Genomic DNA, 26,860 nt, shown 5'->3' with positions numbered 1-26,860 from the left:
TCACTACCAAGGACGCACGGACTCCCCCCTCCCTCGCGCTTGCCGCTCCGAGAAGTTTCTCATGACTTAAACTGCGCAGGAGATTGAGTTTGAGAGAGAGAGAGAGAGAGAGCGAGAGCGAGAGAGAGAGAGAGAGAGAGAGAGAGAGAGAGAGAGAGAGAGAGAAAGAGCGAGAGAGAGAGAGAGAGAGAGCGCGCGCGAGAGAGAGAGAGGTGGGGGGACTTGGGGGACGGGGGTGGAGGCGTGTTCTGCGCAGGAGCTGTAAGTAGAGGGAGCACGGCGGAGGTAAGAGCACCATCACCAAGCATACCGAAGCGTCACGCCGAGGCGCGCTGATGCTCCGCCGACCGCCGTGGGCGAAAGTTGGGGCGACCGTTTTCTAAAAGCGTCCGGCTGGCCGGGTCGAATAGAGCGAGATTCTAAAGAGCCTGGAGTCCAGAGGAGAGCGAGGTGCTTGTGCCAAGCCAGCGGGAATTCACGGATCTTCTCTGGGTTGTAAACGTTTCCCAGACGCACTGCGTTCTCCACACGTGTCCAAAACGGGTGCGCGGACGCGTGAAGTGGGAGTCGGGAGCCGAGCATCTCATGAGAGGCGCGCGAGCAAGTCGTGAGGCGCGCGGGAGGAGAGGAAGCCCGAGCCCATAGCCGTAGTCTACACGTAGCCGTACACGTACACGTACAGGTACAGGTACAGGTACAGGTGCACCAGAGACTGACTTGTAACTTTTAGCAGCAATGCGGAACGGGAGACGTCACCTTGAGGGGTAAACCGAGTAAAGCGGTCGGTAAAGGAAGCCGCATCCACACGTACAAAACGAGAGCGCCCAGTACGTTCCGTCTTATCAAGCTCGACGTGATGTCGGCGCTGAGGAAGAAGTTCGGGGACGACTACCAGGTGGTGACCACGTCCTCGAGCGGTGCCGGCTTCAACCCAGCAGCAGCGGAGAAGAAGAAGAAGCGCCAGCGCTTCGTGGACAAGAACGGCCGCTGCAACGTACAGCATGGCAACCTGGGCGGCGAGACCAGCCGCTACCTGTCCGACCTGTTCACCACGCTGGTGGACCTCAAGTGGCGCTGGAACCTCTTCATCTTCATCCTCACGTATACGGTGGCCTGGCTCTTCATGGCCTCCATGTGGTGGGTGATCGCCTTCATCCGTGGCGACCTGGACCAGGCGCATGACGACAAGTACACGCCGTGTGTGGCCAACGTCTACAACTTCCCCTCCGCCTTCCTGTTCTTCATCGAGACCGAGGCCACCATCGGCTACGGCTACCGCTACATCACGGACAAGTGCCCCGAGGGCATCATCCTCTTCCTCTTCCAGTCCATCCTGGGCTCCATCGTGGACGCCTTCCTCATCGGCTGCATGTTCATCAAGATGTCGCAGCCCAAGAAGCGTGCAGAGACGCTCATGTTCAGCGAGCATGCCGCCATCTCCATGCGGGACGGGAAGCTGACCCTTATGTTCCGGGTGGGCAACCTGAGGAACAGTCACATGGTGTCGGCCCAGATCCGCTGCAAGCTTCTCAAAGTGAGTGTGTTTGGGGTTTGTGTGTCTGGCAGCTGAACGTAAGGCCGGAAACATACTGAACACAAGTACGCGAGCGCTAAAATGGCAGTGTTCAATCAACGCATAGCAAACACACTGTCCTTCTGTATAAACTATAAACTTGGCTTGTGTTCTTACATTTCTGTGGCAGTTAAAACACCCAGTACCCAAGGGGGCGCTAGAGTTCCAATCAGAGTCTGTAAAAATGGGGAAACTAGAGGACTGAGTGGGCTGCTTTACTGATTGTACTGGAATAAAGAGGTGCTTACATTTCGTATAAATATGTTTATAGGAGCTAATCTATTCAGCAAAGGGTTGTCGGCTGTCGCTGCAGCGCCCCTTGTGGCAGTGCTCAGAATGCAGCTTGCACTTGCGTTGCTTTTCAACACTATAGCTGTTCATTCTACACTAGGTGTTTATTAATCCACAGATCTACACTGTGGGCGGTTTGGTTTTGTGTGACTTCAGCACAAGGTTAGGTTGTTAAATTCAGCACTGTAGATGTTAATTCTACACTGTTCGAATTCAACATGGAAATTGTGAATTCTGCACTAGAAAATCTAATTCAGCTCTGTAGGCATTATTTATACGCTGTGAATGTAAGTTAGTTCTACACTGTAAAATTGAGTTAATTCTATACTGTAAGATTGAATTCAATGTGGTAATTATGATTTCTACACTGGAAAAAATTTATTCAGCTCTGTAGGTGTTATTTCTATGCTGTGAATGTAAGTTAATTCTACACTGCAGTTTATTAATTCCACAGTATTCGATTGAAATCAGCATTGTAGATGTTAACTCTACACTGTTAGAATTCAACGCGATAACTGTGATTTTTACACTAAGAAATCAAATTCAGCTCTGTAGGTGATATTTCTACACTGTGAATGTAAGTTTGCTCTACACTGCAAAGTTAATTAATTTCACACTATTAGATTAAATTCAACACTGTATTTTAATTCTACGCTGTAAGATTGAATTCATCATGATGATTGTGAATTCGACACTAGAAAATCTAATTCACTCTGTATGTGTTCATTTCTTTACTGTAAATGTGAGTTAATTCTACATGGTACAATTGAATTCAACATAAGTTTGAATTCTACACAAAAAATATAATCCAACTTTGTAGGTGTTAATTCTATACTGTAAATGTGAGTCAATTCTACATTATTAGACTGAAGTCAACACTGTAGCTGTTCATTTGACACTGTAAGAGTGCTTGATTCTTAAGTGATTTCAGCACTAAATGTGCTAATTCTACAAGATATTCTCCAAGAGTGAATTTTACCCTGCAAACGCTGTAAATTCCAGCACTGTCAATGTTAATTCTATACTAAAATTAGATTTAATGCTGTAGATATTGTAGTGTAATATTCAATGTATTCTTGTGGTGCATACTTCAAAGTGGTCCAAGTGATGTAGGTGGTAGGTGTTCTACCCTGGAAGACACTAGAAACACTAGAAATGTTAATTCAACAGTATAAAACTGATTCATACTTTGAGTGAATACAATGTTGTGTTAATTATACACTATAAGAATGGATTCAATGCTGCAGTGGTTATTTCTAGAATTTTACATTGTATATGATAAATCTACACTGTAATATACCACTGTAGATGATAATTCTACACTATAACACTGTAAATGTTAATTTTATTCTGTAAAGTTGAGTAAATTTTACATTATAAAACACTGTAGACAATAATTCTACAGTGTAATATACAACTGTAGATGATAATTCTACAGTAGATGCTAATTATATATTGCAAGATTGAGTTAATATGACATTATAAGATTGTATTCAACACTGTTGATGATAATTCTACACTGTAATATAACACTCTAGATATTAATTCTACACTATAACACTTTATACATCAATTATCTACTTCTACTGATGTTAATTGAGTTGAGTTAATTCTACATTATAAAATTCAAATTCAATGCTGTAGATAATTCTACACTGTAGATGATCAGTCTACACTGTAATACCTCTGCAGATAAAACCTCTACACTATAACATTGTATATGTTAATTCTCTGCTGTGTGGTTGATTTAATTCTACATTATAAGATCAAATTTAATGCTGTAGATAATAATTCTGCACTGTAATATAACACTCTAGATATTAATTCTACACTATAACACTATGTTAATTATCTACTGTGATGTTGAGTTAATCATATATTACAAGATTGAATTTAGTGCTGTAGATATTAATTCTACACTGTAATATAACACTTTAGATGTTCGTTCAAATGATTTACACTTTATGACTGAATTCAACACTGTCTGTGTTAATGCTGCCCTTTATGATTGAATTAATTCTAGACAGACACTGAGATTGAATTCAACTCTTTGATTTATAATTTAAGACAGGTTTCAACACAGCAGGTGTTAACTCTACCCTGTAACACTAAGGATGTTGCAGCATGTCATTTATTTCATAATAGAACTGGGGACCCCAAGCTTACACCAACTGGAAGGCTGTGGTCAAACCCAGGCGTTTGCCCCTGAGTAAATAGTCTGGAAACAAATTTTAAGTGATGGAGGCATGAAATTTGATTTCCACCCAAGCAGTGCGGTCACATCATCGATCCGCTTAATGTGGAGATTAAATTTTCCCTTTGGGTCAGTGATCCATGGCCAAATCATCACATCAAGAAGTCACCCCCACCCATGGCTTTTTCTCACTCGGTCTGTCACTGTCGCTGAGTTGGTCTCTCTGCTCTTTCTCTCTCTGTCTCTCTGTCTTTAGTCTCGGCAGACTCCTGAGGGCGAATTCCTGCCTCTGGATCAGCTGGAGCTGGACGTTGGCTTCAGCACAGGAGCGGACCAGCTCTTCCTCGTATCCCCTTTGACCATTTGCCATGTGATTGACTCAAAGAGCCCATTCTACGACCTCTCCCTCAGGTCCATGCAGACTGAGCAGTTTGAGATTGTGGTGATCCTGGAAGGCATCGTGGAGACCACTGGTGAGACTTTTCTTCCAAAACATGTACATCATCATAAAATTCCCAAAGCTCCCATTATTACCAGTTGCATGTGCTTGGGATTGGGTTTTTTTCATGGTTTAATATGTAACTAGTTGTTCCATGTTAAAACCAATTGAGCTGCAACTAATGCAGCTCAATTGGTTGTAAGACTGAACAATTCGGAGAACGCAACTGATGTATCCTTCCTGACCCTTGGTTACCCACAGTTCTCTGTGCACATACAACACGGGGGGAGGGGGGGATGGGCAGGGGGGAAAAAGCCCAGCTCCACGAAAATGTCGGAAAAAGGCTACTCTGGAGAACTTGATATTTGAACTCAACAGCAAAACACAAACACCCCTGCCTTTAGTGCTCCGTGCTACGCTTTGTCAAGGTAATGACACTGAGCTTGCGGACCAAAGGACACTAAAAACAAACCCAGCGTCCAAACACATCAGCCAAAATAAAATGGAGTACAAATTCAATATGGCTACCGCAGCATTCACATTCACAGTCAGTCGCATGCCTTATCCAACATTGCTCGCCAGTCTCGTACAATACCGCTACCCGCGGTGTTCACATGCCGGTCGTCTCCCTCAGACATCGGCACTGCAGCATTCGTCTGCTGGTCGCCTGCCTGGTCCAGCGCCGGTAGCTAGCCTCATCCAATATTGCTACCACATAGTTCGCATGGTGGGTATCAACCTTGTGCAAAATTGCTTCTGCGGTGTTCACATGCCGGTCGCCTGCTTGGTCCAACATCGCAACCCGCGGTGTTCGTATGCCAGTAGCCAGCCTCGTACATCATCACTACAACACCACTTCATCTTCCTCTCAGCTTTCGGATGTCTCTCCACCGTCCAGACACCTCACCAACATTTACACGCATCTTCTCCCCTGGCCTGATGTAAGATCCTTCTGCTCAGCCTTTGCACGTCAGATCTTTTCCTTTTTTTTTGGCTGTTTCTCAACCATCTCTCTTCGACAGTGCGTGTAGTTCAGCACGTAGCTAGCTAGCAAGTACAAAATACACAGTCTTTCTTGCCCCTTCCCTTTCTTAAGTCCTGTGCATGAGCATGAGTGCCACCTGTTGCTGATTGGCTGGAATTGTGTTGTGTGGCTCGAGTGTATTTGTGGCCACTGTATTTGTTTCCCATTTACAGAGCCAGAGTTAGGAACGCCTGAAATTTTTCCAGCCTGCAAACAGACCGGCGTGGAAACATTCGCTGAATTTTACATAGTGTACTGAAGTGAAATAGTAAAAAGCATCTTTATAAAAAAACACCACAGAAAATCACACAACAAAAAAAGGTTTGTTTGTTTTTGCTAAACTGACATGGAAGTTCATAGTTTCTCTTTTTGATCATATGGGATTTCCATCATGAATACTCCCCAGTGTAAATGTACAAACACATTATCTTCCCAAAGTCTAATAAGTGTCTGCTGTATATCACCAGCATATAAGTGGCAATCACATAGCTAATTCTGCCCTTTCTGTCTGAGCAACCTAGTAATCTAAAGCTAACCTAAAAAGCATCTTAGTGAACTAGCTAGCCAGCTATCCAGCTTACTGCGTGATTCGTATCCTTAACATTTATTCAACCAGTTATGCCAGCATTCTGTGTGTTTAAATACCCTGGATGCTCATCTAAGTGGATAAAGGCCTGACCATCATTAAGGAGTCTTAACATAAACACTGGACACGTTGATTAGTTAGTCATGGACACAATATGGTTAGGTGCATATGTAGATAGATAGATAGATAGATAGATAGATAAACATTTCACAGAGGATAGCTTCACTAACTTCACGCAGAAGGCAAGTTGCATGGATCAAGCTCTCTGCTACATCGTTAGGAGAACCCCAGCTTCGAGGCTCTGTGAGAAAGAGACGGGGGTTTGGCCAGGCTTGTCCTAACCTTGTGGGCAGAGCGCAAGTCTGCATAGAGCTGTGAGAGAGAGTTGAGGCTTAGCCGGGGGAACATACCTCTCGCGTGGGCAGAGCGTAAGTCTTGTAGTGCTGGAAGGGAAAGCCAGGGTTAGCTGGGCAGAGTTTGGTCTGTCAGTCATGCACCTTCATTAGAATATTAAGACCACACCCAGATCATTCTCAGATGAGTGCATTTCAGCCATTTTTTAAAGAGTGTTTTAACATATTTCTTCTTTGTGTATTCAGTTTAAACAGTTAAGCGCAACACCCAGTTTAGTTTTATACAAAAACAATTACGATAAATCAAAATGTACAATGCACACGTCTGATTGGCCGAAACAATGTGGTGGTTTGCGTTAGTATGGTGGAGTGTAAATGGTCCGAAGAACAGAACTCCTTTGCTTGAGTCAATGCAGAGACCTCCTCCTGACTGAAATTAGTTCCACTAATCACAGCGTCATTTGTTCTAACACCTACTCCCAACTGTGATTGGTCCTAATCACCACATTATTTGTTCTGAGACCTCCCTCAGACTGTGACTAGTTCTCAATACTGTCTGTTGTTCTAGGCATTTCCCGTGACAATCAGTTACAGTCCTGTGACAGTTGTTCTGAGACCTCTGCGTGACTGCAACTGATCCCAGTCACTCTGTTATTTGTCCTGAGACCTCCCTTGATGCGATTGGTCCTAATCATGTTATTTGTTCCGAGACCTCCTCGTCATGTTTGTTCTGACTATGATTGGTCCATATCATCTTGACGTTTGTTCTGTAGTTGATCCTAATCACTGTGTCATTTTTTTCTGAGATCTCCCCCTGATTGTGATTGGTTCTAATCACTGCGTAATTTTTCCGGATCTCACCCTCTGACTGTGATTGGTCCTGATCACTCTGTCATTTGTTCTGGGACCTCCCCCATATCTACATCTGGTTCTAATCACCAGGACATTTGTTCTGAGACCTCCCCATGACTACACCCTGTCCTAGTCACTCTGTTATTTGTAATCTGAAAGGTCCTAATCATCAAATCATTTGTTCTGAGACCTCCCCCTGACTGTGATTGGTCCTAATCACCAAAATCGTCTGTTTTCAAACCTCCCTCTGACTATAATTTGTGCTATTCATTGGGTCATTTTTTCAAAGACCTCCACCTGACTACGATTGGTCCATACCATCGTGTCATTTGTTCTGAGATCTGTTATTTGTCCTAAGACCCCCTCCTGACTGTGACTGGCTCTATTTACTGTGTAATTTCTTTTAAGACCTCCCCCTGACTGTGATTAGTCCTAATCACAGCATCGTTTTTGATTGGTCCTAATCATTGAGTTATTTGCTCTGAGACATCCCACTGACTGCGGTTGGTTCTAATCACTGTGTCATTTGGTTTGAGACCTCCCCTGTGACTACGATTGGTCCTGATCACCTTATTATTTGTTCTGAGACCTCCCTTTTACTACAATTGGTTCATATTATCGTGTCATTTGTTCAGAGACCTCCCACTGACTGTGATTGGTTCTAATCAATACATTGTTTGTTCTGAGACCTCCCTGTAACTATGATTGATCCATAATATCAGCAGCTGTGGTTGAGGACCTACAACAAATATATGTATGAACATGTGTTTGCAGTGGTTTTGTTTGGTTCTTGCCTAAGCAACGCTGTGCTGTGCTGGTCCTAAAGTTTTCCCTGCTCTTACATACCAACTTCAGCTCAGGAAAAGCTTGTTAATGAGTTGATCAGTGCAGAAATAGGGATACTCCAGAAGCAGGGCTTAAAACCACCTGTACTGTTGTTTTGGAGTTTGTTATGGAGTGCTTGGTGAGTTTATCAGGGTGAACAGTGCTGCAGTGTGGGATCAGTGGGCGTAGGTGTAGACTAGCTTGTTTATAAAAGAGTGAAAGAGTTGCGGATGTCGTCGTCTAGCTGAGCATAGAGAGAAAGAGAAAAAAAAGAGAGAAACTGCCTCGTTATGTAAGACACATGAAGAGAGTCTTTTGTTGGGCACCCCGTATCTCAAAAGTCGAACATGCCCAGAGAGCAGTCCACCTGTCAATCAAATCTCAGGTCACCTATGCCTTTTTGTCCCTCAGGCTCCAAACACGCTGACCCGCGCAAACACGGCTGACAAGTAGAGTGCCATGAAAAATAGATCTATACAAAACATATCCAGCCGTACTGACGCCAAAAAACACCTACGCATACACACACAAAACACACACACACACACAGGCAGACTTATGCCGCAACGGTCGTGTATACTGACAGGTCTTCCACATGAACGGTGCATATACTGCAGCGAGCGATCAGAATATTCCACCCACAGAAAGCGAGCGGATTTGTGGGTAAAAAAGGAAGAAGGAAAAAAAAACACACAGAATTATGTACAGTTAGTCAGCACTCTGTTCTCCCCATTGTGAATCAGTTTCCATAGCAACTAAATCTCCCCCTCCTTAAGCGGCCTTAGTACAGTAAAGTCTCACAGCCTGTTTGAGGTATGGAGCAGGCATGAGAAAGAACCGCTGGTATGCTGGTTATATATATATATATATATATATATATATATATATATATATATATATATATATATATATTCTGTATATTTATACATATCACACGGCAGAATCAGAAAGTAATTACAGCATATTATGCAGTCCATTAGATGCAGTTAATTGCCTTCTTTTGTGCACGTCTCTCCCAGAGCGAGCCTGTCTCTGGGACATGTGTTGTATGTGTCCTCTGCTGTCTCTGAACTGAACTCCACATTTGCGAGCCCTCGCGGAGAGCGCGGTTATGACATCCGCATTATTAACTTCCCCTCAGAGCACTTTGTCATTGGTCTGGCCAAAGAGGCAGAAGTCAGGACAGGCCTGCAGCCACTCAAGAATGGCCGTTCTGACCAGATCTGACCTGACGCGTCTCTCTGGCACCTAAATTAGCGAGATTCATACTGCATGTTTTTTTTTTGGGAGACTCACATTTCTAATTGTTTTTAATGGGAGAGACAAGATTTGCCTCACATTTTATGCACTCTGCACCCAAGATAGGGATTCCACTCGAAACGCATTTGATCGTCAACCCAGCTTGAAAAAAGCTCAGATGTTGTTTAACAAGCCTACAGTAGCTGCATATCATAGCATAGCATAGTTTTAATGCTGTGATCAAAACACTGTTGTTATTTTTTGTAATCTTTCCCAAATCAATTCAATTCAATTCAAAATGTATTTATATAGCACATTTCACAACAAATGTGGTCACAAAGCACTTTACAGAGATCCAGGTCCACGCCTCTTATGAGCAAGCACCACAATGGAGGTGGTAGCGACAGTGGCAAGGAAAAACTCCTTCATACTAAGAGGAAGAAACCTTGGGAGAAACCAAGTCTCAGTCCGAGGAACCCATCTGTCTTAGGTCGACCTGCACAGCACAAACAAACAAACAAATACACAAAGAACTAGACAGACAGATAATGAAAGGCTAGAGCTAATGTAGGAACAGGTTATGGAGTATGAGTGTGAGTAGGTGCTGGACATATGCTCAGTGTTAATGTTAAGGTCCGTGCTGATTAAGTATGTGTATGTATGGAGTGTGGTAGGAGTAGATCATTGCAGAAATTGCAGAAAATCCGGAGCAGAACCGTAATACAGCAGGGCAGTGGAGAGTCAGGCTGAGCGAACATCAGGGCACAGCAGGAGGAACAGGGCACCTCAGCACATGCAAAAGAGATAGAGAGAGTACAGAAAGGAAGGAAAGAAAGAAAGAGGGTTAGGAGACTTGTGTCTAAAGCTCTGCTAAGTAGAGGGACAGGCCTGATTCCGGAATATGGATGAATGGACACCTCCAGACTGGATGGCAGAGCATCTCAGTACATGTAAAAGAGAGAGAGAAAGGGGTTAGGATGATAGAATCAGTGTCCTCTTACTGCCCTCTGAGGGTGTTCTTTCTGCCTGGTGAGCAGTTGAAGCTGAGGAAATTGTAGCCGGGTAAGCTGTTAGCCTTGTCCCCTGGTTTGGTTTTTTATATATGTACTGTTTAAATACTGTATATATCAAGATTCTGTTTTGGTTATGCCGGATTTTCTTTTGAAGGAGGAACAACAGTATTTCATAGGCACCTTTAACCCCTTTCCACCCCAAGGCTTATTACACACTAAGGTACATTTCTCAGTGATTACAGGGACTTCTGTACAAACTGGTGAGGCTGTTTATTGGTAATTTTGTTTCTAACCTTGCATGTGTGCTTATTTTGCCACAGGTTTCTCACTAACATAATCATTTTTTTAAATATATAGGGGAGCCCTCTGAAATAAATGCCAAATACTTCACCAAGAAAATGTTAAGAAAAGTGCCAAGATATTTTTATGAGATTAAAGCCTTATGGGTATTGTAGTGAATGTATTGTTGTCGTGGCAACAGTAAGCATTGCCGCAAGGTCTTCCTTTTCGTTTTCTTTTTTCTCATTGACTGTTTTTTTATATTTTAGTAAGAGATCTAAAATACCTGAGCCAAATACTTTACCAAAAACTGAAAAGGAGAAATTACAAAATATCTTAGACATTCTGCCAGTGTGGCAGTTAAACACGATCTGGAAGCAGAGATATTAAAGGTAAACAGCTGAGCTACAGTGTATATATACACCATAGCTGAGCTATTCTGTAAACTCTGCTCTTCACATTTTACATACAGCTCACTCTGACATTAGGGTCAATACAGCTTCAAATAAGAAGGCTATTGTTGGAGAAAAACCTTCAGTCTGATAGATGAAAAGAACGCTGTACAAAATGAAGGTAAGTGCGACCAGTAGGGGTTTGTACTTTTGTACAATGCAGTGCTGGCAGCTAAAACCAAAACCAAAGGGTCAACTGGGACTATCATGTAGCGACTTGTGGACAGCTCTGCTCTTTCCAGCTCTGTTTTGTGCTAGTATAAGCAGTCAGAAAGCAGACATCATGAGTGTTTTTTATATGCTGACCACTCAGACTTTCACCGGTCAGAATCATAGCATAGTTTTTAACACTGTAATCAAAACACTGTAGTTATTTTTTGTAATCATTCCCAAATCTGAATAATATTGCTGTCCTTTCTGTGTCCTCTCTGTGTCCTTTCAGGTGTGTTTTCTGCCCAGTGAGCAGTTAGCAAGATGAGGAGATTATAGACGGGTTAGCTATTGGCTTTCTCTAGTTTTACCAATAAAAAACTTTACCTTCAGATGTATTTCGCTCCAGTTCGTTTTAACTTGTGCTGAAAGTTTTTGTTATACTCTAAGCGGTCAAAGAGCAGATGCCATGAGTGTTTTTATATGCTGACCACACAGGTCAATATGCTGACCAAGTGACAGCTGTAATGTCGAGGGATTAATGGTGGCAGGCCTTTATGGGTCAGAATCTTGACGTAAACAAAAAGCATTCTTTTTAAGTTTAGCTCGGTTTGTCTAGCAGCACCACCCCAAATTGACTGTGGCGTTCAAGCGATGATTGATTGGTATCATTACATTACCCACACTATTACCCACCACCTCCATCTGCCTGGACTATTGACAGCAGGCTGGATCCCTGGATTTATGCTGTTAGCCCTAAATTCTGAACCTACCACCTGTGTGCCTCAGCAAAGGCCTTTACGGGTCAGAATCTTGACGTAAACAAAAAGCATCCTTTTTAAGTTTAGCTTGGTTTGTCTAGCAGCACCACCACATTGCTTGTTAATAGGAGTAGTTAAACTTTCTGCCAATAAATGTGGAAATGATTCCTTGCTAGCAAAACTGACTGACGGTAACATTGCTACTGCTGCTCAGAAACGGTGAGACGCAAAGCCAGCAGTTTGCAAACCCTCAAGAAACAAAGCAGCACAGTGTGGCTAGTGTTTATCCACCTTCACAAAAAAGCACAGCCTTTAGGCCATGAACATACCCGGTACAAGTATGCAAATGCTTCTAGCCACACAAAATTGATTTCACACATTGTTGAATTGTAATGTCTCTTGAAAATGTATAATCCGTTACAAGAACAGTCTGCATTCCCAGCAAGGGCATCATAGTGGACATAACCCTGGCATAGCCAAGAAAGACCTACCATCTGTTTCTGTGCTGTTATTTTTACCATGCCGGCGTTGACTTGCCCATACCGTTTTCCTTGGGGGAATCCATGACATCGTCTTATGAGCCATTCCATCACTGTAGCTCAAGTGAAGCTAAATTACTCAGTCCCCCTCCCCAGAGGGGCAAAAGACTGAGTCAATGTATATGTAGACTTTAGCAGAAGCACTTGCCCAGACATCATTGTAATGTGACACAATTCCCTTTTTCATAGAAGTTGAAAAAGCTGTTTATGAGCCACAACAATAAAATACTGATAATAATTACAATAGGCATTTGATTGAACTACAAATATAGAAAAGAAAATAGACTTTAGCTTTATGCAGTGGTGTTATGGTGTCTGGATAGACCCCTGTCCCAGCATGTGTGCATGTGTTCACATGATGTACCTAATCATGAAATCTGGTCTGAAAGTCTTGTCTATACACTAATATAATATTACATATGGAAAACATTTATTTTACAATTAAGGTCAAATACACCCACTGAGCACTATATATATATAATAAAGAACTATATGGTAATACTGCGTACAGCTTCTAATTATTCTCAAAACAGAGGAAGAGCACTTAACTCAGTTTGATTATTAAACCAGTTAGAGAAGATTTTTGCTTTGTGACATGGTGCATTATCATGCTGCAAGTAGCCACTAGATGTGGGTAAATTGTGCACATGGACAGAAAAAATTCCCAAATTGACTGTGGCGTTCAAGCGATGATTGATTGGTATCAACACATTACCCACACTATTACCCACCACCTCCGCCTGCCTGGACTATTGACAGCAGGCTGGATCCCTGGATTTATGCTGTTAGCCCTAAATTCTGAACCTACCACCTGTGTGCCTCAGCAGAAATCAGGATTCCTCAGACCAGGCTGTATTTTTCCAGTCTTTTAGTATCCTAATTTGGTGATCCTGTGCCAACTGCAGCCTCAGCTTTCTGTTCTTGGCTAACAGTAGTGGAACCCAAAGGTGTCACTGATGAAATGCTTGGTGAGGGTATATGTATTGTTGTGTCGTAAATTCAAAGAATGTAGCTCTACTGCTATGCATTACCTAGCTGTGAGCTATGTAGCATCATACAACTGAGGTTTAGAGACAAAGCACTGCAGTACATAAGGGCCCTAAGAACTTAGACAAAGTAGTATACACAGTATATCTCAAAAAAATGGGAAAACAAGGGCAGATTGTAATCCCAGCAAACAAAGTGTAATCCAGATACTTCTATGGCTACAGCAATAAACAGCCGACATCTGACTTGGAATTGTGTAGCACTTACCATATACTAGTGGGTACTCTCAGAACAGGGAAGGAAAGACTCTTGTCTTTGGCTAGGCTTGTGTCACAGACCTCATTAGCTTGTGAATGTAATACAAACTTTGTAATGCAATTTTTTTTTTGAAAGTTTAAAAAAAAAAGCATAACATACATGAGTAACTGCTTCGTCTGACCCTAAGCATTGGGTTCAGAAGGAGCAATATGGTGCATTGCCCTTCCTTTTTTGTTATTGTTAGCTGGACATGTCTTGGTTTTTAGAGTGAAGCTTGAGGGATTGGCTGTCTGACCAGAGTTGCTAACGTATTTCACTTCATACAACAGACTGCCTATCAACGGTTGTTTTTTAGCTTATTTAGTTAACGCATGCTATTGTAGCTAGCTAGTTCACTGATAAGGGCTACACTGTGAGTTTTCTCTAATTTCTCATGATGGGCGGTGAAGAGGATAAGGATAACAAGAGGGGAAATCCTCTGACAGGCTAAAAAATTAAACTAAGGACTACTTTAAAAAAAACGACTGGAACGGTGCGCTGAATAGCAACAGCAAACAAAACACATTCTAGCTCAAATTGAGGGTACCAGTACGTAGACCACCACATTTTGTTCATGAGTGGCATTGCGTCATCGTCCGTTTGTCCTTCTGTTCGTTCATCGTTCTGTTGGTCAATAGGTCAGTCAGAGTCAAAAACAGCAGCACGCCCTACCGATCGCCCCTTGAGTCCTGGAGTTTAGGACTGGCACATTCAGTGTGGGTGATTTGTACTTGCAAACCTACGTAAGATACATTTCAGGGCTTATTTTTCACTATCGAACTCCGTCCTAAATTATAAGCCACTCTTCTGTTGCATCTGCAGAGCTGTGGGCTGTTACATCATAGCCAGCGTTTGGAAAACCGCTGCAAGCCTCGAAGGAATTCACAGCACAGACTGTGCAGACACTGAAACTAGCATATTGGAGACAGGATGTTTAGACTGAGTATGATCCATACACTGTTCCAAGCGTCTGGCTTTGCTGGGTTATCTTTTATGTGTTTATCCGATGGAAGTTTAGATTGCATGTTGGTGTTGTTTCCTGGCTATGTCGGTTTAGGTGGCATTTGTGTGTGCTGTGCGCCGAATGCTGAATGCTGAGCGCTAATCGACTATTTGAAATATCCCTGAGGGCCGTGGTAAATGGGAGAAAAGGGACACTTCTGTCCGCCCCATCGCAAAACTCCTGAAGTGGCACACTGTATGTCACTGAGAGTGAACAGAGCACAGAGCTCAGCTTCATGGTTGATTACAGCTTGACGCGGGTCAGTAGCAAAACACACAGCCATCTTCAGCCATCATACAGAGAGAAATTGTTGGGGATTTTTACTGATTTTTCATCAGATTGACAATAACAGACTAACATGTTAAGTATATTCTTGTTAAGATGTCTGCTTGTTGAAAAAGACAGTTTGTGACAAAAGCAAAGTAAAAATCTATGAGGTACTGGCTTGAATAGCTGTGTGTGGTACTCTATGATAGACTGGCACATTGTCCAGGGGGCATTTCTGCCCTGCACACACTGATTTTGGGTAGGTCTCAGACCCACCATGACCCTGGCCAGTGGATAAGAAGATTGATGGATGGATGGTTTTGGCTTCATTAGGCCTACAAAAGTTTGCTGGACAGAATATTAGTCGCATATAATGTATATAATATAATTTTCCTTCTGATAATTAGTTATGTGTCACCTTGAGGTGCTAACAGCATTAGTCTTTTCACATAAGTATTAAACCATTCTCTTCTGGTAGTTCCTGTCCATTTTAGTTCACTGTTCCATGAAATGGGTTCACATTTCAGTAAGAGCTTGTGTGTGCCTGTTTCAGCATTTCACATGCTGTTCCAGATTGACAGTTACGATAGAGGTCTATTGATTTTGCTGGTCAGTCAAAGTGTCCTAGTGTTCCATCATATCTCTCTGAAACAGAGATACTAACATGTTTGTTAGGGGAAGGACAAAATGCTCCTTTGGTTGGTAGATACATAAATGAACACCACAGAATTGATTGAATGGTGTCAGTCGTGGTGCTGGTTAGTTACAAAAAATAACAAAATTTAGTTAAAAAAAGATTTCAAGGCTTTTATCAGTTGCATTTTCGTGAGTCTTAAACAAGTAATCAGAGTAAAAAAAACAAAAAACAAGCCAAACAACAAAAACGAACTCGAGTTTGCGTGATTTACCACTCTATGGCTGAGCTGTTGTTGCTTCTAGATACTTTGTTTCGCAAATACACCCCCTTCAGTTGACCAGGGCAGTTCTAGCCAGGCAGTCAAACTGACTTGTGGGAAGGTTGCATATATTGATCAGCCATGACATTAAAACCACCTGCCTAAAATTGTGTAGGTCCTCCTTGTGCAGCCAAAACAGCTCTGACCCATCAAAGCATGGACTCCACAAGACGTCTGAAGGTGTCCTGTGGTATCTGGCACCAAGATATTAGTAGCAGTTCCATTAATCCTGTAATTAGTGAGGTAGGGCCTCCATGGATCACATCAATGAGCCTCTGCCACCCATGATCTTGTCTCCAGTTCACTAGTCATCCTAATTTGGAGCCCTTTTGATTGGTACTGGCTACTGCATACCGGGAACACCCCACAAGACCCACCTGATGTTTTGGAGATGCTCTGGCCCAGTGGTCTAGCCATCACAATTTAATTAATCTTGTCTGAGTGTCTTAAGTTACACCCATTGCTGGCACAGACGTGCAAATGCACACACACAGTGTGTCTATTTCCAGTAGAGAGTTATTGCCAATAGAATATGACTCTCTGGAACAGATAATTATGAAACATTAACATTTTGGCACCATGCCTAATGCCAGAAATAGGCTAGAGGAGGATAAAGCCCCCCAGCATTGAGCTGTGGAGCAGTGAAATAGAAATGATGATGCTCCATCCAATACTTTTGGAATTAGGTGTCGTAGTGACTGTCCAACATCCTGACCTCACTGACATTTGTCTCACTGAACGCAATCAAGTCCTCACAGCAATGCTGATTCTGAGGAATCTAGTAGAAAGCCTTCTTTCCTGGACAGTAGAGACAGTTACTCCAACAAAAGTAGGATAAACTCTTTTTTAACAATGAATGAGCAGGTGTCCCAACACTTTTGTCCATGTAGTGTATATATCGTTGTGGCTTGACTGTTAATGCCAGTAAAGCATCTTTACTGTGCAGAGCTAAGAGAGAACGCAGAGGAAAGAAAGACCTGGCAGAGATCCAGAGAGAGTGAGAGAGGCAGACAAAGAGATTGAGATGATGAGGATGATGATGATGATGGTACTGATGATGGTGGTAGTGGTAGGTAGGTGGGTAGGTAAAATGGGTGTATTAGAGAAGCACAAAAGTAGCCACAAACAGCCCACCTGCCTGGCCAAGCCACATGGAGAGAACTGGGGAGGGGATGGGGGATATGAGTGCAAGAGCGACACAATACGGGAGGTAAAGAAAAGAGTGACGGAGTGACAGAGAGAGAGAGAGAGAGAAAGATGACAGAAACAGGTCACAGAGAGAGCACCTCCGCGCGAACTGAGCGGAGCGCTTAATGACGGTCGCCATAGAAACACATTATCCCTCTCGGAAATATAAATTGTTCTCATAACTGTCAACCGTAGGAGTGCAGTGATACTGTGTTGTGTTTCATTTGCTATTTTTCGTCTTTGTTTATTTGTTTGTTTGTTTGCTTGCGTTTTTCGATTAATACAGACTAATACGCACAAACATTTTCCTACCAACACCTGTAATGAAATTTCTCGTAAAAGGACTCTGGAATATATATATATATATATATATATATGGGGTGGTTACGCAAGCACTGTTCAAGTCTGGAGTCCCCCAACCTACCACGAACACACAGATACACACATACATACACACACGCCAGTGAACATCAGAAAGCCTGTTTAATATTTCATGTGCTGAATAATAATGTTTCATACTCTGAGCTGAGGATTTGTCAACTCGGCAACGGGGATTTCACAATGGGGCCGAAAGCTGCAGGAGAGATGCTAAAACATGGGCGAGAGACATAGAGAAGAGGCACAGACACAGACACAGTATGATAGGCTGATTCGGAAAAAATGCTCCGCGCGTACTTGCGCGCTTTGGATGGAGTGTGGTCTGAGGTAGTTTATGTAACCTGGAGGTGTGTGTGCGAGCGCTCACTGCAGGAGACGGCGGCTGATCCACTGTGGGGTTTTTTTCCTGTATCCTCACTCTGCTTTCTGCTTTTCCAGCTTGGCAGCAGCGGCTGTACGGCAGAAACGCTCTCCAAACAGCTCTGAGTTCCACATCCAGCAGCTCTGAGCTTGGCTCGCTGATCCCCAAACTGTCCAAAAAAAAAAAAAAACCCTTTCAGCTCGCTTCCACAAACACCTCAGATCCCCTGCCTTTCTCGCTCTGAACGCAGGCACACACAGATGGAGATAAAGGCAGTCGGCTCAGGCTCTGAATGTGGAGTTGCAGAGATGGCTGCCTTTTGGTGGAAGGATCATGCTCCTGTTTTATGTTTCTTGTACAGTTTTTTGTCTGCTATATTATTTAGATGTAATTTCATAAGCACGTGTAGTGCAGAGCGTTTCCAACTTCAGTCCTGATCAAATAACAGATGGTTGGTTTAAGAGGAGGATAGTTAAGAAAGGAGCAGGAATCGTAGGTGATTTCATGATTAAGAATTAATTTGGTTTTCTTTAAGTTGCACTTTTGCCAAAGTATCAAGTCAGAAAAACATTTCTAATCTAAAACATCATAAAAACACTAAATGAACCCTTGTGCTGAGTGTTCTTGTGCTGGTGTTTTTTGCCAGCCTGACAGGCTATGAATGAAATGGGAAGGTTTGCTAGTCTACACTGTGCTTAAAATATGTGCATAAGAAGCTGAAACTAACTAGCACTAGCACAAAAAAGTAAAACAGTATCAGAAGGTTTCAAAGGAACATCTAAACAAGCCTGGTGTATTTTGAAATCAAGCCCTGTGGACTGATGACATGACTGAAGATGTTTGAAGATGTTTGATGACATAAACACCTCTCCAACTGTTAAGCATGGGGGTGGATTGATCATTCTTGGTCTTGTGTTGCAGCCAGTGGCACAGGGAACACTTCACTGGAAGGGGGATGAATTCATTAAATTATATACCACAAAATTCTGGAAGCAAACATCACACCATCTGTTAAAAAAAAGCTGAGAATGAAAGGAGAATGGCTTCTACAGCAGGGTAATGATCCTAACCACACCTCAAAATCCTCTAAGGTCAACCTCAAGAGGTGCAAGAAACTCCTCACATTTCCCAGACCCAAACATCATCTACAATCTGTGGATAGACATCAAAAGAGCAGTGTAGAAGGACGGCCAAGATAGCCCTTTGTAAGAAAGAATGGGCAAAAATCCCCAAACAAGAACTGAGAGACTCTTGGCTGCTACAGAAAGCATTTACAAGCTGTGATACTTGTCAAAGTGGGTGTTATTAAGTACTAAGCATGCAGGGTGCCCAAACGTTTGCTTCAGGCTTTTTTCCTTTTTTTGTAATTTTGAACCTTTAAAAGAAGGAAATAAAAAAGAATCTTTGCTTCAAATATTAAATAAATATTTAATCTTTGTCTTCATGCCTTTTGGGAATCAGGTCATCTTTTACTCTTTTGGCTATTCACAGCAACATACATTTAGACCAGGGGTTCTCAAACATTTCAATACTAAATCTAATAAAGTCTTCTTCTGACTTTTTTTACATAATACCTACAAACAGTCACTTAAGAGAGATTTTAGGACAAAGAAAGGAAGAATGTGAAATATGGGCTCAGTATGTGCATCTGTTCATAGCCAGTGTTATTTCATACCAGGCAATGAAAAACCTTGGACCTTGGATCTTTTTGGAATTTTCTGCTTTAGGCAGGATATGTTGGATTAGATTCCGAAACATTCTGTTCTTGGGTTCAACTGAAGATTCTTTTTATAGCGGAGACTTTATGTGGTTTAATTAAGGAGGCAGAGTGTGGGTGATGCACAGATCTAATGAATTTCCCTCTGATAAAGCTCTTGTTTTCATGCAACCAAATAGACCGTGAACAGACGTTCCTGTGGGTGTCGCTTGACAGTAAATTTTTGCTCCTGTATGCTCACGTGCGCATGTATATATATATATGTGTGTGTGTGTGTGTGTGTGTGTGTGATGCATGTTCTTCATTACATAAGAACGGTGTCTCACATTCTTTAAATATATTCGGCTAGGTTACTTAGATTTCAGATGGATGAAAATGGAATTTACCCTTCAAACGAATGGGGACACACTTGGGGATTGCAAAAATTCATTGCTTCCGGTTCATTAAAGTGGCAACTTTTCTTTCAGCTTTTTTTCTGAAGAAAGATCACGAGTTCTAAGCAGTTTTCTAAAAAAAAAGTTCTCAATGTTGTTGCACATTTATTTTGATATGTAAATATGGTCTTATGTTAGAAGAAGACTGCAACATGTAAAGGGAAAACCATACATATATATATATAGGTGTAATTTGCTTTATTAAAGACCTTAAAAAGTAAGATGTCTAGGGGAAATAAGGGTCACTACTTCTGATATGAGGTCATCTAAGGTCTTAAGGTTCTCCAACAGACACCATAAAGAAGAGGGAGAGAAAACAGTTTCTGCTAGAGAGATTAAAATGAAGGTGGTCAGATGGTAAATATTACAACAAATATTTAAACTGTTAAAAATCATTTACATCAAGTGATGGTTCTTTAGACCTTTAAGAGGTTCTTTACACTCACTCATCTGTAGTACAAAGATGCATCTGCAAAGGTTCTTGAGGTACTGCTTTAAAAGCCAAAAAACTGCATTTGATACAAGAGGCTACAGAGGGACAAGCAGTAGCAGTGGGTCCTAGCTTGGGAGGCAGCTTGCCCTCCATGGTACTGAGGAGAACAAGCTGCCTCCCAAGCTAGGGCCCATTACTACTGCATTTCCAGCTGTAGCTTCTTGACTGTTCAACTATGGATGGTTTGAAGGGTTAAACATCTTTTAAAAAATAATGGTGATAATAATCTATTGTGATAACACATTTACCCATTATGTATGACAGCAATATTTCGCCTAAGGTCTTGCTAGCGAGATTATCAATGTAAAAACTCATTTATTAAAAACTATTTGAAAAGCTAGGTGTCCCTATTGTAGTTTTGCCACATTGTTATTGATTGCGTGCTTTTTCTGTTCTTACATTTGTATCAGGCATGACGTGTCAGGCCCGGACCTCATACACGGAGGACGAGGTCCTGTGGGGTCACCGCTTCTTCCCAGTCATCTCCCTGGAGGAGGGCTTCTTCAAGGTGGACTACTCCCAGTTCCATGGCACCTTCGAGGTGCCCACGCCGCCCCACAGCGTCAAAGAACAGGAGGAAAGTTTGCTGCTTTCCTCGCCCCTCACAGCCCCGTCCCTCTGCCACAGCACCGGCGGCCTGACGGAGGGTAGCGGGACACTGGAGGGCCTGGAGTTGCAAAGTGACGCAGAGACTGCATCAGTCAACATGGCCGCCCCGCTGGCCAGCACCAAACTCCCAGCCAAGCTACAGAAGCTGACCGGCCGAGACGGGGGTGGGCGGGAAGGCATGCCCCGCAAGCTGCTCCGCATGAGCTCTGAAATCACCTACAACCTGGGAGACCTCCCCGTTAAGCTACAGAGGATAAGCTCCGCCCCTGGTGTGGCTGAAGAAAGGCTGCCCCCCATCGGCTCCCTCCTCAGTCCCATGGAGGACAAGCTGCCTCCCAAGCTAGGGCTGATGGGTGGGATTGAACCAATCAGCCAATCAGTGACTGACCTGCCTCCAAAGCTGCAGCGGCTGGCTGGAGGGGTAGGAGGGGTTGGGGTCGGGATTGGAGGTAGAATGGACGGTCATCTGCCGCCTAAACTCCGGAAGATGAACTCGGAGAGGTTCACGGGGTTAAGTCTGAAATGAAGTGACTTGTACTGAACCCACATTTACCTCCTGTGTAATTCACAGCTGAATAAAACGGACAATAACATTAAAGTGGTACTTTAGAGAAAAATCTGATTGACACTATTTTCTCCTTACCGCTAATGTAGTGAATAAGCCAAGACATGTTTGGTATCTGAAATTCACTTCTTTACGAGCTACTTATGTAGCCAACAAGTCATGGAAAATTACAGCTACCAGTTTGGCATTGTGCAAGCCTCAATCATAAAACACTTGCCTCGGATCGTGTCAAGTTTTTCTGTATCATCTAAAGTAGATTTTTATATGTAGTTTTTGACACTGTATAACAATATCAGATTTTTGTTCATACTTTTGTCCCTGAGAACAGAATTGAACAGTATTTTGCAATATTACAGGCTCACAAAAATATCTAGTTTAAAATATGTCCAACAAGCAGCAGCAGTGTATTAATAGTGTATACAAACAATGGCGCGAATGAACTGCAATCAGCCATGAACCTATTCAACATTTTCTGCTGTGATGCTGTGTGAGTGTTACTAAAACTCCCAGTCATATTTCCACCTGTGGCCAGTCTGTTCATTTTTAACATTTCTGGTACTACCTAGCAATCCACCAAATGTTCAGGTTTGTGGTTTCATCTCCAGGCAGTTATTTGCAGTCACACAAGACCAGGCATCTATCTCTATGAATATGTAGAGACCAAAACGCTGAAAACTGAAGGTCAAATTACTGAACAGATTTTAAATCACTGATAAAATCTGATGAAAACTTCATGAATAGTTTGTAGCGATCGACTGTATAATGCACAAAAAAATTCATATTTTTTTCAGCTTGTTCTAGCTACTGCACTTGCTCAGATCTCCATATCGAGGGGGGCTTTCCCCACTAGCACATCGACCCTCCTTCACTCGCAGAGTTACCAGCAAGCTGATTAACTCTTTTGTTGAAGGACAGGACTTTATCCATTAACTGGCGCCATGTTAAGTGTTACAGAAACTCCCATTCCTATGTCAACCAGTGACCAGTCTCCTCAATTATAATGTTTCTCGTATAAGCCTCCATTTTTGTTAACTAAAGAAGAACCACGCATGTCTTGGCTGATCAACTCCATTTGCTGTGAGGGAAAGATTGTAAAAATTGGATATTGGACTGAAGCATTGCTTTAAATACAGAATATTTTCTATTTAAATAATATAATCCTGATAATTCTCAGCACAATCCGGCATGTTTTTTTTTCACCAAGAGCATGAATTTAACCGATAATCAAAACAGAAATGCATTATTTATCAGTGTTCAACAAGGACTCCGCTTATAGCCTCATAGTCCTCAGCCTATCACTTCTATGTGAGGGCTTTACTGTTCTTATCAGATGTTAAATCCTATGTTTATGTTAAAACGTTAAGACATGTAGATTTTGTTCTCCAAGTTGGTTTGAGGTTTGTCGAAGAACGACTCCTTACATTCATCATGGTCTCTGCTTCTGAATTTATGGTAAGAAATGCAAAAGGTCTGGGATTCTGTTATGCCTGTGTTAGCTGTCAGCTCCTTGCATCCATTCTGGTGTTCTCAGACCTACGCAAAGCAGCACAAAGACGGAGCAGCACAAAGGCATCCACAGGCCAATCTCAAGGAATGGACTCAGACATTTCATTGTTTCCCTATAGCTCCCCCTATTCTCCTGCATGTTCGGTATGTTCAGTTTCATGACCAAAACAGATGACTCTGAATCAAAGAATAAGCCTTAACCTCTAATGAGTTTCGACACTATATGATGTTTCATGAATGATTGTTTTCCTCTGTTTACTGTGTGACAGGGAACGGAATGGGGTGCTTTACTTTTTACTGCGGACAGAAAAGGTGTAAATGAAAAAAGCAGAATACTTTATTATAGTTTATTTGTTTTACACACCAAAAAAATCGAACCTTAGAAATTTTGTGTTTAAAAACTAAAGCAATAATCAAATCAGATTTTGGCGATACAATGGATTGGACAATCTTGTACCTGTGTTACATTAATGTTCAGTGATTTTCACAAATTTTCAGTTTGACTCAATACAATCAGAGCTGCTTCTGGCCAAAAATTCATTTGGGTAGTTTGTAAACGTCTCAATAACGTGCAGCACAAACGTCAAGCCCTTTTCACACTTAAAAACCGGGACATTACCGGAATACTTTTACCGGTGTTGCTCAGGCTTTCCGTCACTCACACATGCAACACCTTTCTATAGACAAATGAGAGTTTACTGTTTCCACCATGTTATCCACATTTGTCTGTTAATAATATGATGCCCCACTGGCATTGTTGCATTTACATGATGTAATGAAAGTGATCGATTAAACAAACAAAAAATAATAATAATAATAATAAGTGCTTACCAATAAACACTGCAATCCACACTGCACTCTGAATGAATTCACTCTGGAAAAAAACAGCGCATCCAACAACAACAAAAGCTGTATACATCTTTTTTTACAGCAATAAAAACATGGTAGCACACAGAAAGCTCAGAGTTTACACACTGATCTGTTGTATTATGTGCAGAATTAACATCCATGCCACAAATGTCCCATGCACTTACTTGGCAGCCATCAGAAAGAGGTTAACTCTTAAGAAAGCCTATGGCCCGTCTGCAGGCCGAAAGTGTTATTACAAACTTTTGTTACTAATGAAAATCCCCACTAGTTTGCACAGAAGTCCCTGTAGTTACTGTATAATACTGTAATAAGCTTATTTGCTATGGGTTATGCAGTATTTTATAAGGATGCAAGCGGTCATAAGGTTGAACGTTTCCGTTAAACAGGACATGACATCTTCAACATGATACAGAATGATATGATATGTGATGTAGAATGACCATTAAACAGAAGCAGGATAGAAACAAGCACAAGCTCTACCGATAATTATCTGGGGATTGTACTAGGTCTTGTGCCGACTGCTTGCTTTGTCAGTTGTACTGGAATTTTAACTCCAACTCACATTCACACTTAACCAGTTCCCATACATTTACTGGTAACACTCCGGTAAAAGTGCAGGTGTGAAAGGGGTTTGCTATAAAGGAAGGCTCCTGAATGTTCAAGGGGACTCGGGGTGGGCTAGTCTGGGGAAGGAGTAGAGCTGTTCATCTTCATGGACATGCTCATCTGTATTGGTAGAGCTTCTTGGTGCAAATGAAGGCATCTGATGTGCTCTGACCTTGCGGCTGTGTAGATGATTTGCAGCTTTCTGGCTGACACGGCTCTTACTCACCCTGCTGTTTTGGGTCCTATATCGCTTTGGAAGGACTCTCAACTGCACGCCATATGTCATCAGTTTTTCATTTCTCATCTGAATTGCACGTCTTCTTATAGTGAACTGCATGCTATACTTCATCATGAACCACAAATGATTTCAGGTTTGTCTTTTACTGACAATAGTGATAAAGTATGGATTGAAAAAGGGCCGTTTCTTATTTACTCATTAATGTAGCACTAACATGTTCTTTTTGATGAGAATATTAGACAGACATTAGTACCTGTAACCTGTGACTAGATTACCAGCTCCAATTTATGTTATTTTTAGTGAATTCTATCTTTATGTATATTATCATTGTCATGTTCTCAGTTATTTTGGGATTTTATTTGAATTTTTGATTTTTCATAACATTTTAAACCAATGGACCAATAGAAATGCTCCAAAATCACCATAAAATCTCTCTGCGCTAACATTAAAAGTTAAGAATGTTGTTTTTTTTACCATGGCAACACTGTAATTAAAGGCTACCTATATGGGGACTTCATAACACTTGCATAAAATGCATGAAATAACAACAGACAATGGTAAAAGAGATGGTAAAAGTCACCAGGCTAGTGTTAGCTTCTAGCCTAGCACCACTGCCTGTTTGCTCCCCCTGGCTTTTACTTTGTGGCATGCTGGGTTAAGCTTTCCTTCTGCAGACACTGGCACAGGAAAAGCCACAGTCACAACCCCTGGTTCATGTAGCAACCTGTATTCCCATAACTAGAGTCTGGTGGTGACATGCTGTTCTCCACAACGCTATAGTCTCCTGTCACATCTTCACCAGCTCTGGGTTTTTTGAGGTTCTCTTAATTTAACTATGCTAAAAATAATGCAGTTTTCCATTCTAGGGATCCTTTAAGGTGAAGGCCCAGCTAAAATCTCCACAAATCTGTTCTATGAAAGTTTTAATGCCCTTGAATTTAGGTGATATTTTTTTACACAGGTTTTACCAAGCAGAAATCCTGTGCTTTTAAATGTGCTTAAGTAAGATCTTCGAAATAGAAATTGTACTTTTTGCACATTACAAATACATAGGCAATACATAGAACCGATTACACATTATACCCTTATACATTCTATTCTATTGCTTGGTAATGATGCTTCATAACAGTGTTATAAATTTAACAAATGTCCATCAGTAATGTACATTAATACTGAAGATTTGAGTCAAGAAGTCCCTATCTAAACTGCCATCAGAAGTTTTTTCTTGCTCCTATAAAATTACCAATTATAGGAATTGAGGTTTGCTTACGATAGCAGTGAAATTTCAAATGGTAAAGCTTTATCTGTCTATCTGTGTTTACATAGGATCTGATTGAGCAGGATGACCCTGTTTGCGATAATTGCTAATTAATATTGAAGCTTTTTATCCAGGTCATAGTAATCAGCAATTATTGAGGCTCTCAATAATGTCACAATCAGGCTTATCTTCTCGGTCTAATAGAAATTCTGCATTTAGCTGTAACTCGCCTGACAATCATAAAACGTTAGAGCGTTTCACATTTCATGCACGAAAAGCAATCGGGCTACGATAAGCAATTTTATCAGTCTTGTTTGGTTACCACCACCACTCTCCCTCCCTTTTGGATAGGCCAAGGCTGAGAAGTCTCAGAGAGGCCTTTGTGAGAAATGCATGAGATAAATAAGAATGCTTTAAGGCCCAAAAACAAGCCCAGCGTTAAACGAATCTCATGGAGCGAATCCCCAGACATATTAGCACATTACCTCTCCACAGGAGGCCAATATCCTCAACTTTTGTCAGCAGGAAGCTAATTATGAAAATGCCTGTGTGTGTGT

At 41.9% G+C, this 26,860-nt stretch overlaps 1 protein-coding gene across 1 annotated transcript; it reads left to right on the top strand.

The window, feature by feature from the left end:
- Positions 1-239: 239 nt before the first annotated feature.
- kcnj3b (potassium inwardly rectifying channel subfamily J member 3b) lies at positions 240-25,224 on the top strand. Its single transcript, XM_072683707.1, has 3 exons — positions 240-1,534; positions 4,315-4,531; positions 21,062-25,224. The coding sequence occupies exons 1-3, from the start codon at positions 857-859 to the stop codon at positions 21,784-21,786; spliced, it is 1,620 nt and encodes a 539-aa protein (XP_072539808.1). The 5' UTR covers positions 240-856; the 3' UTR covers positions 21,787-25,224.
- Positions 25,225-26,860: the final 1,636 nt, after the last annotated feature.

This window comes from Salminus brasiliensis, chromosome 7 (assembly GCF_030463535.1).
Source record: "Salminus brasiliensis chromosome 7, fSalBra1.hap2, whole genome shotgun sequence".
Lineage (NCBI taxonomy): Eukaryota > Metazoa > Chordata > Actinopteri > Characiformes > Bryconidae > Salminus > Salminus brasiliensis.
This window is presented reverse-complemented; position numbering and strand designations above follow the sequence as displayed.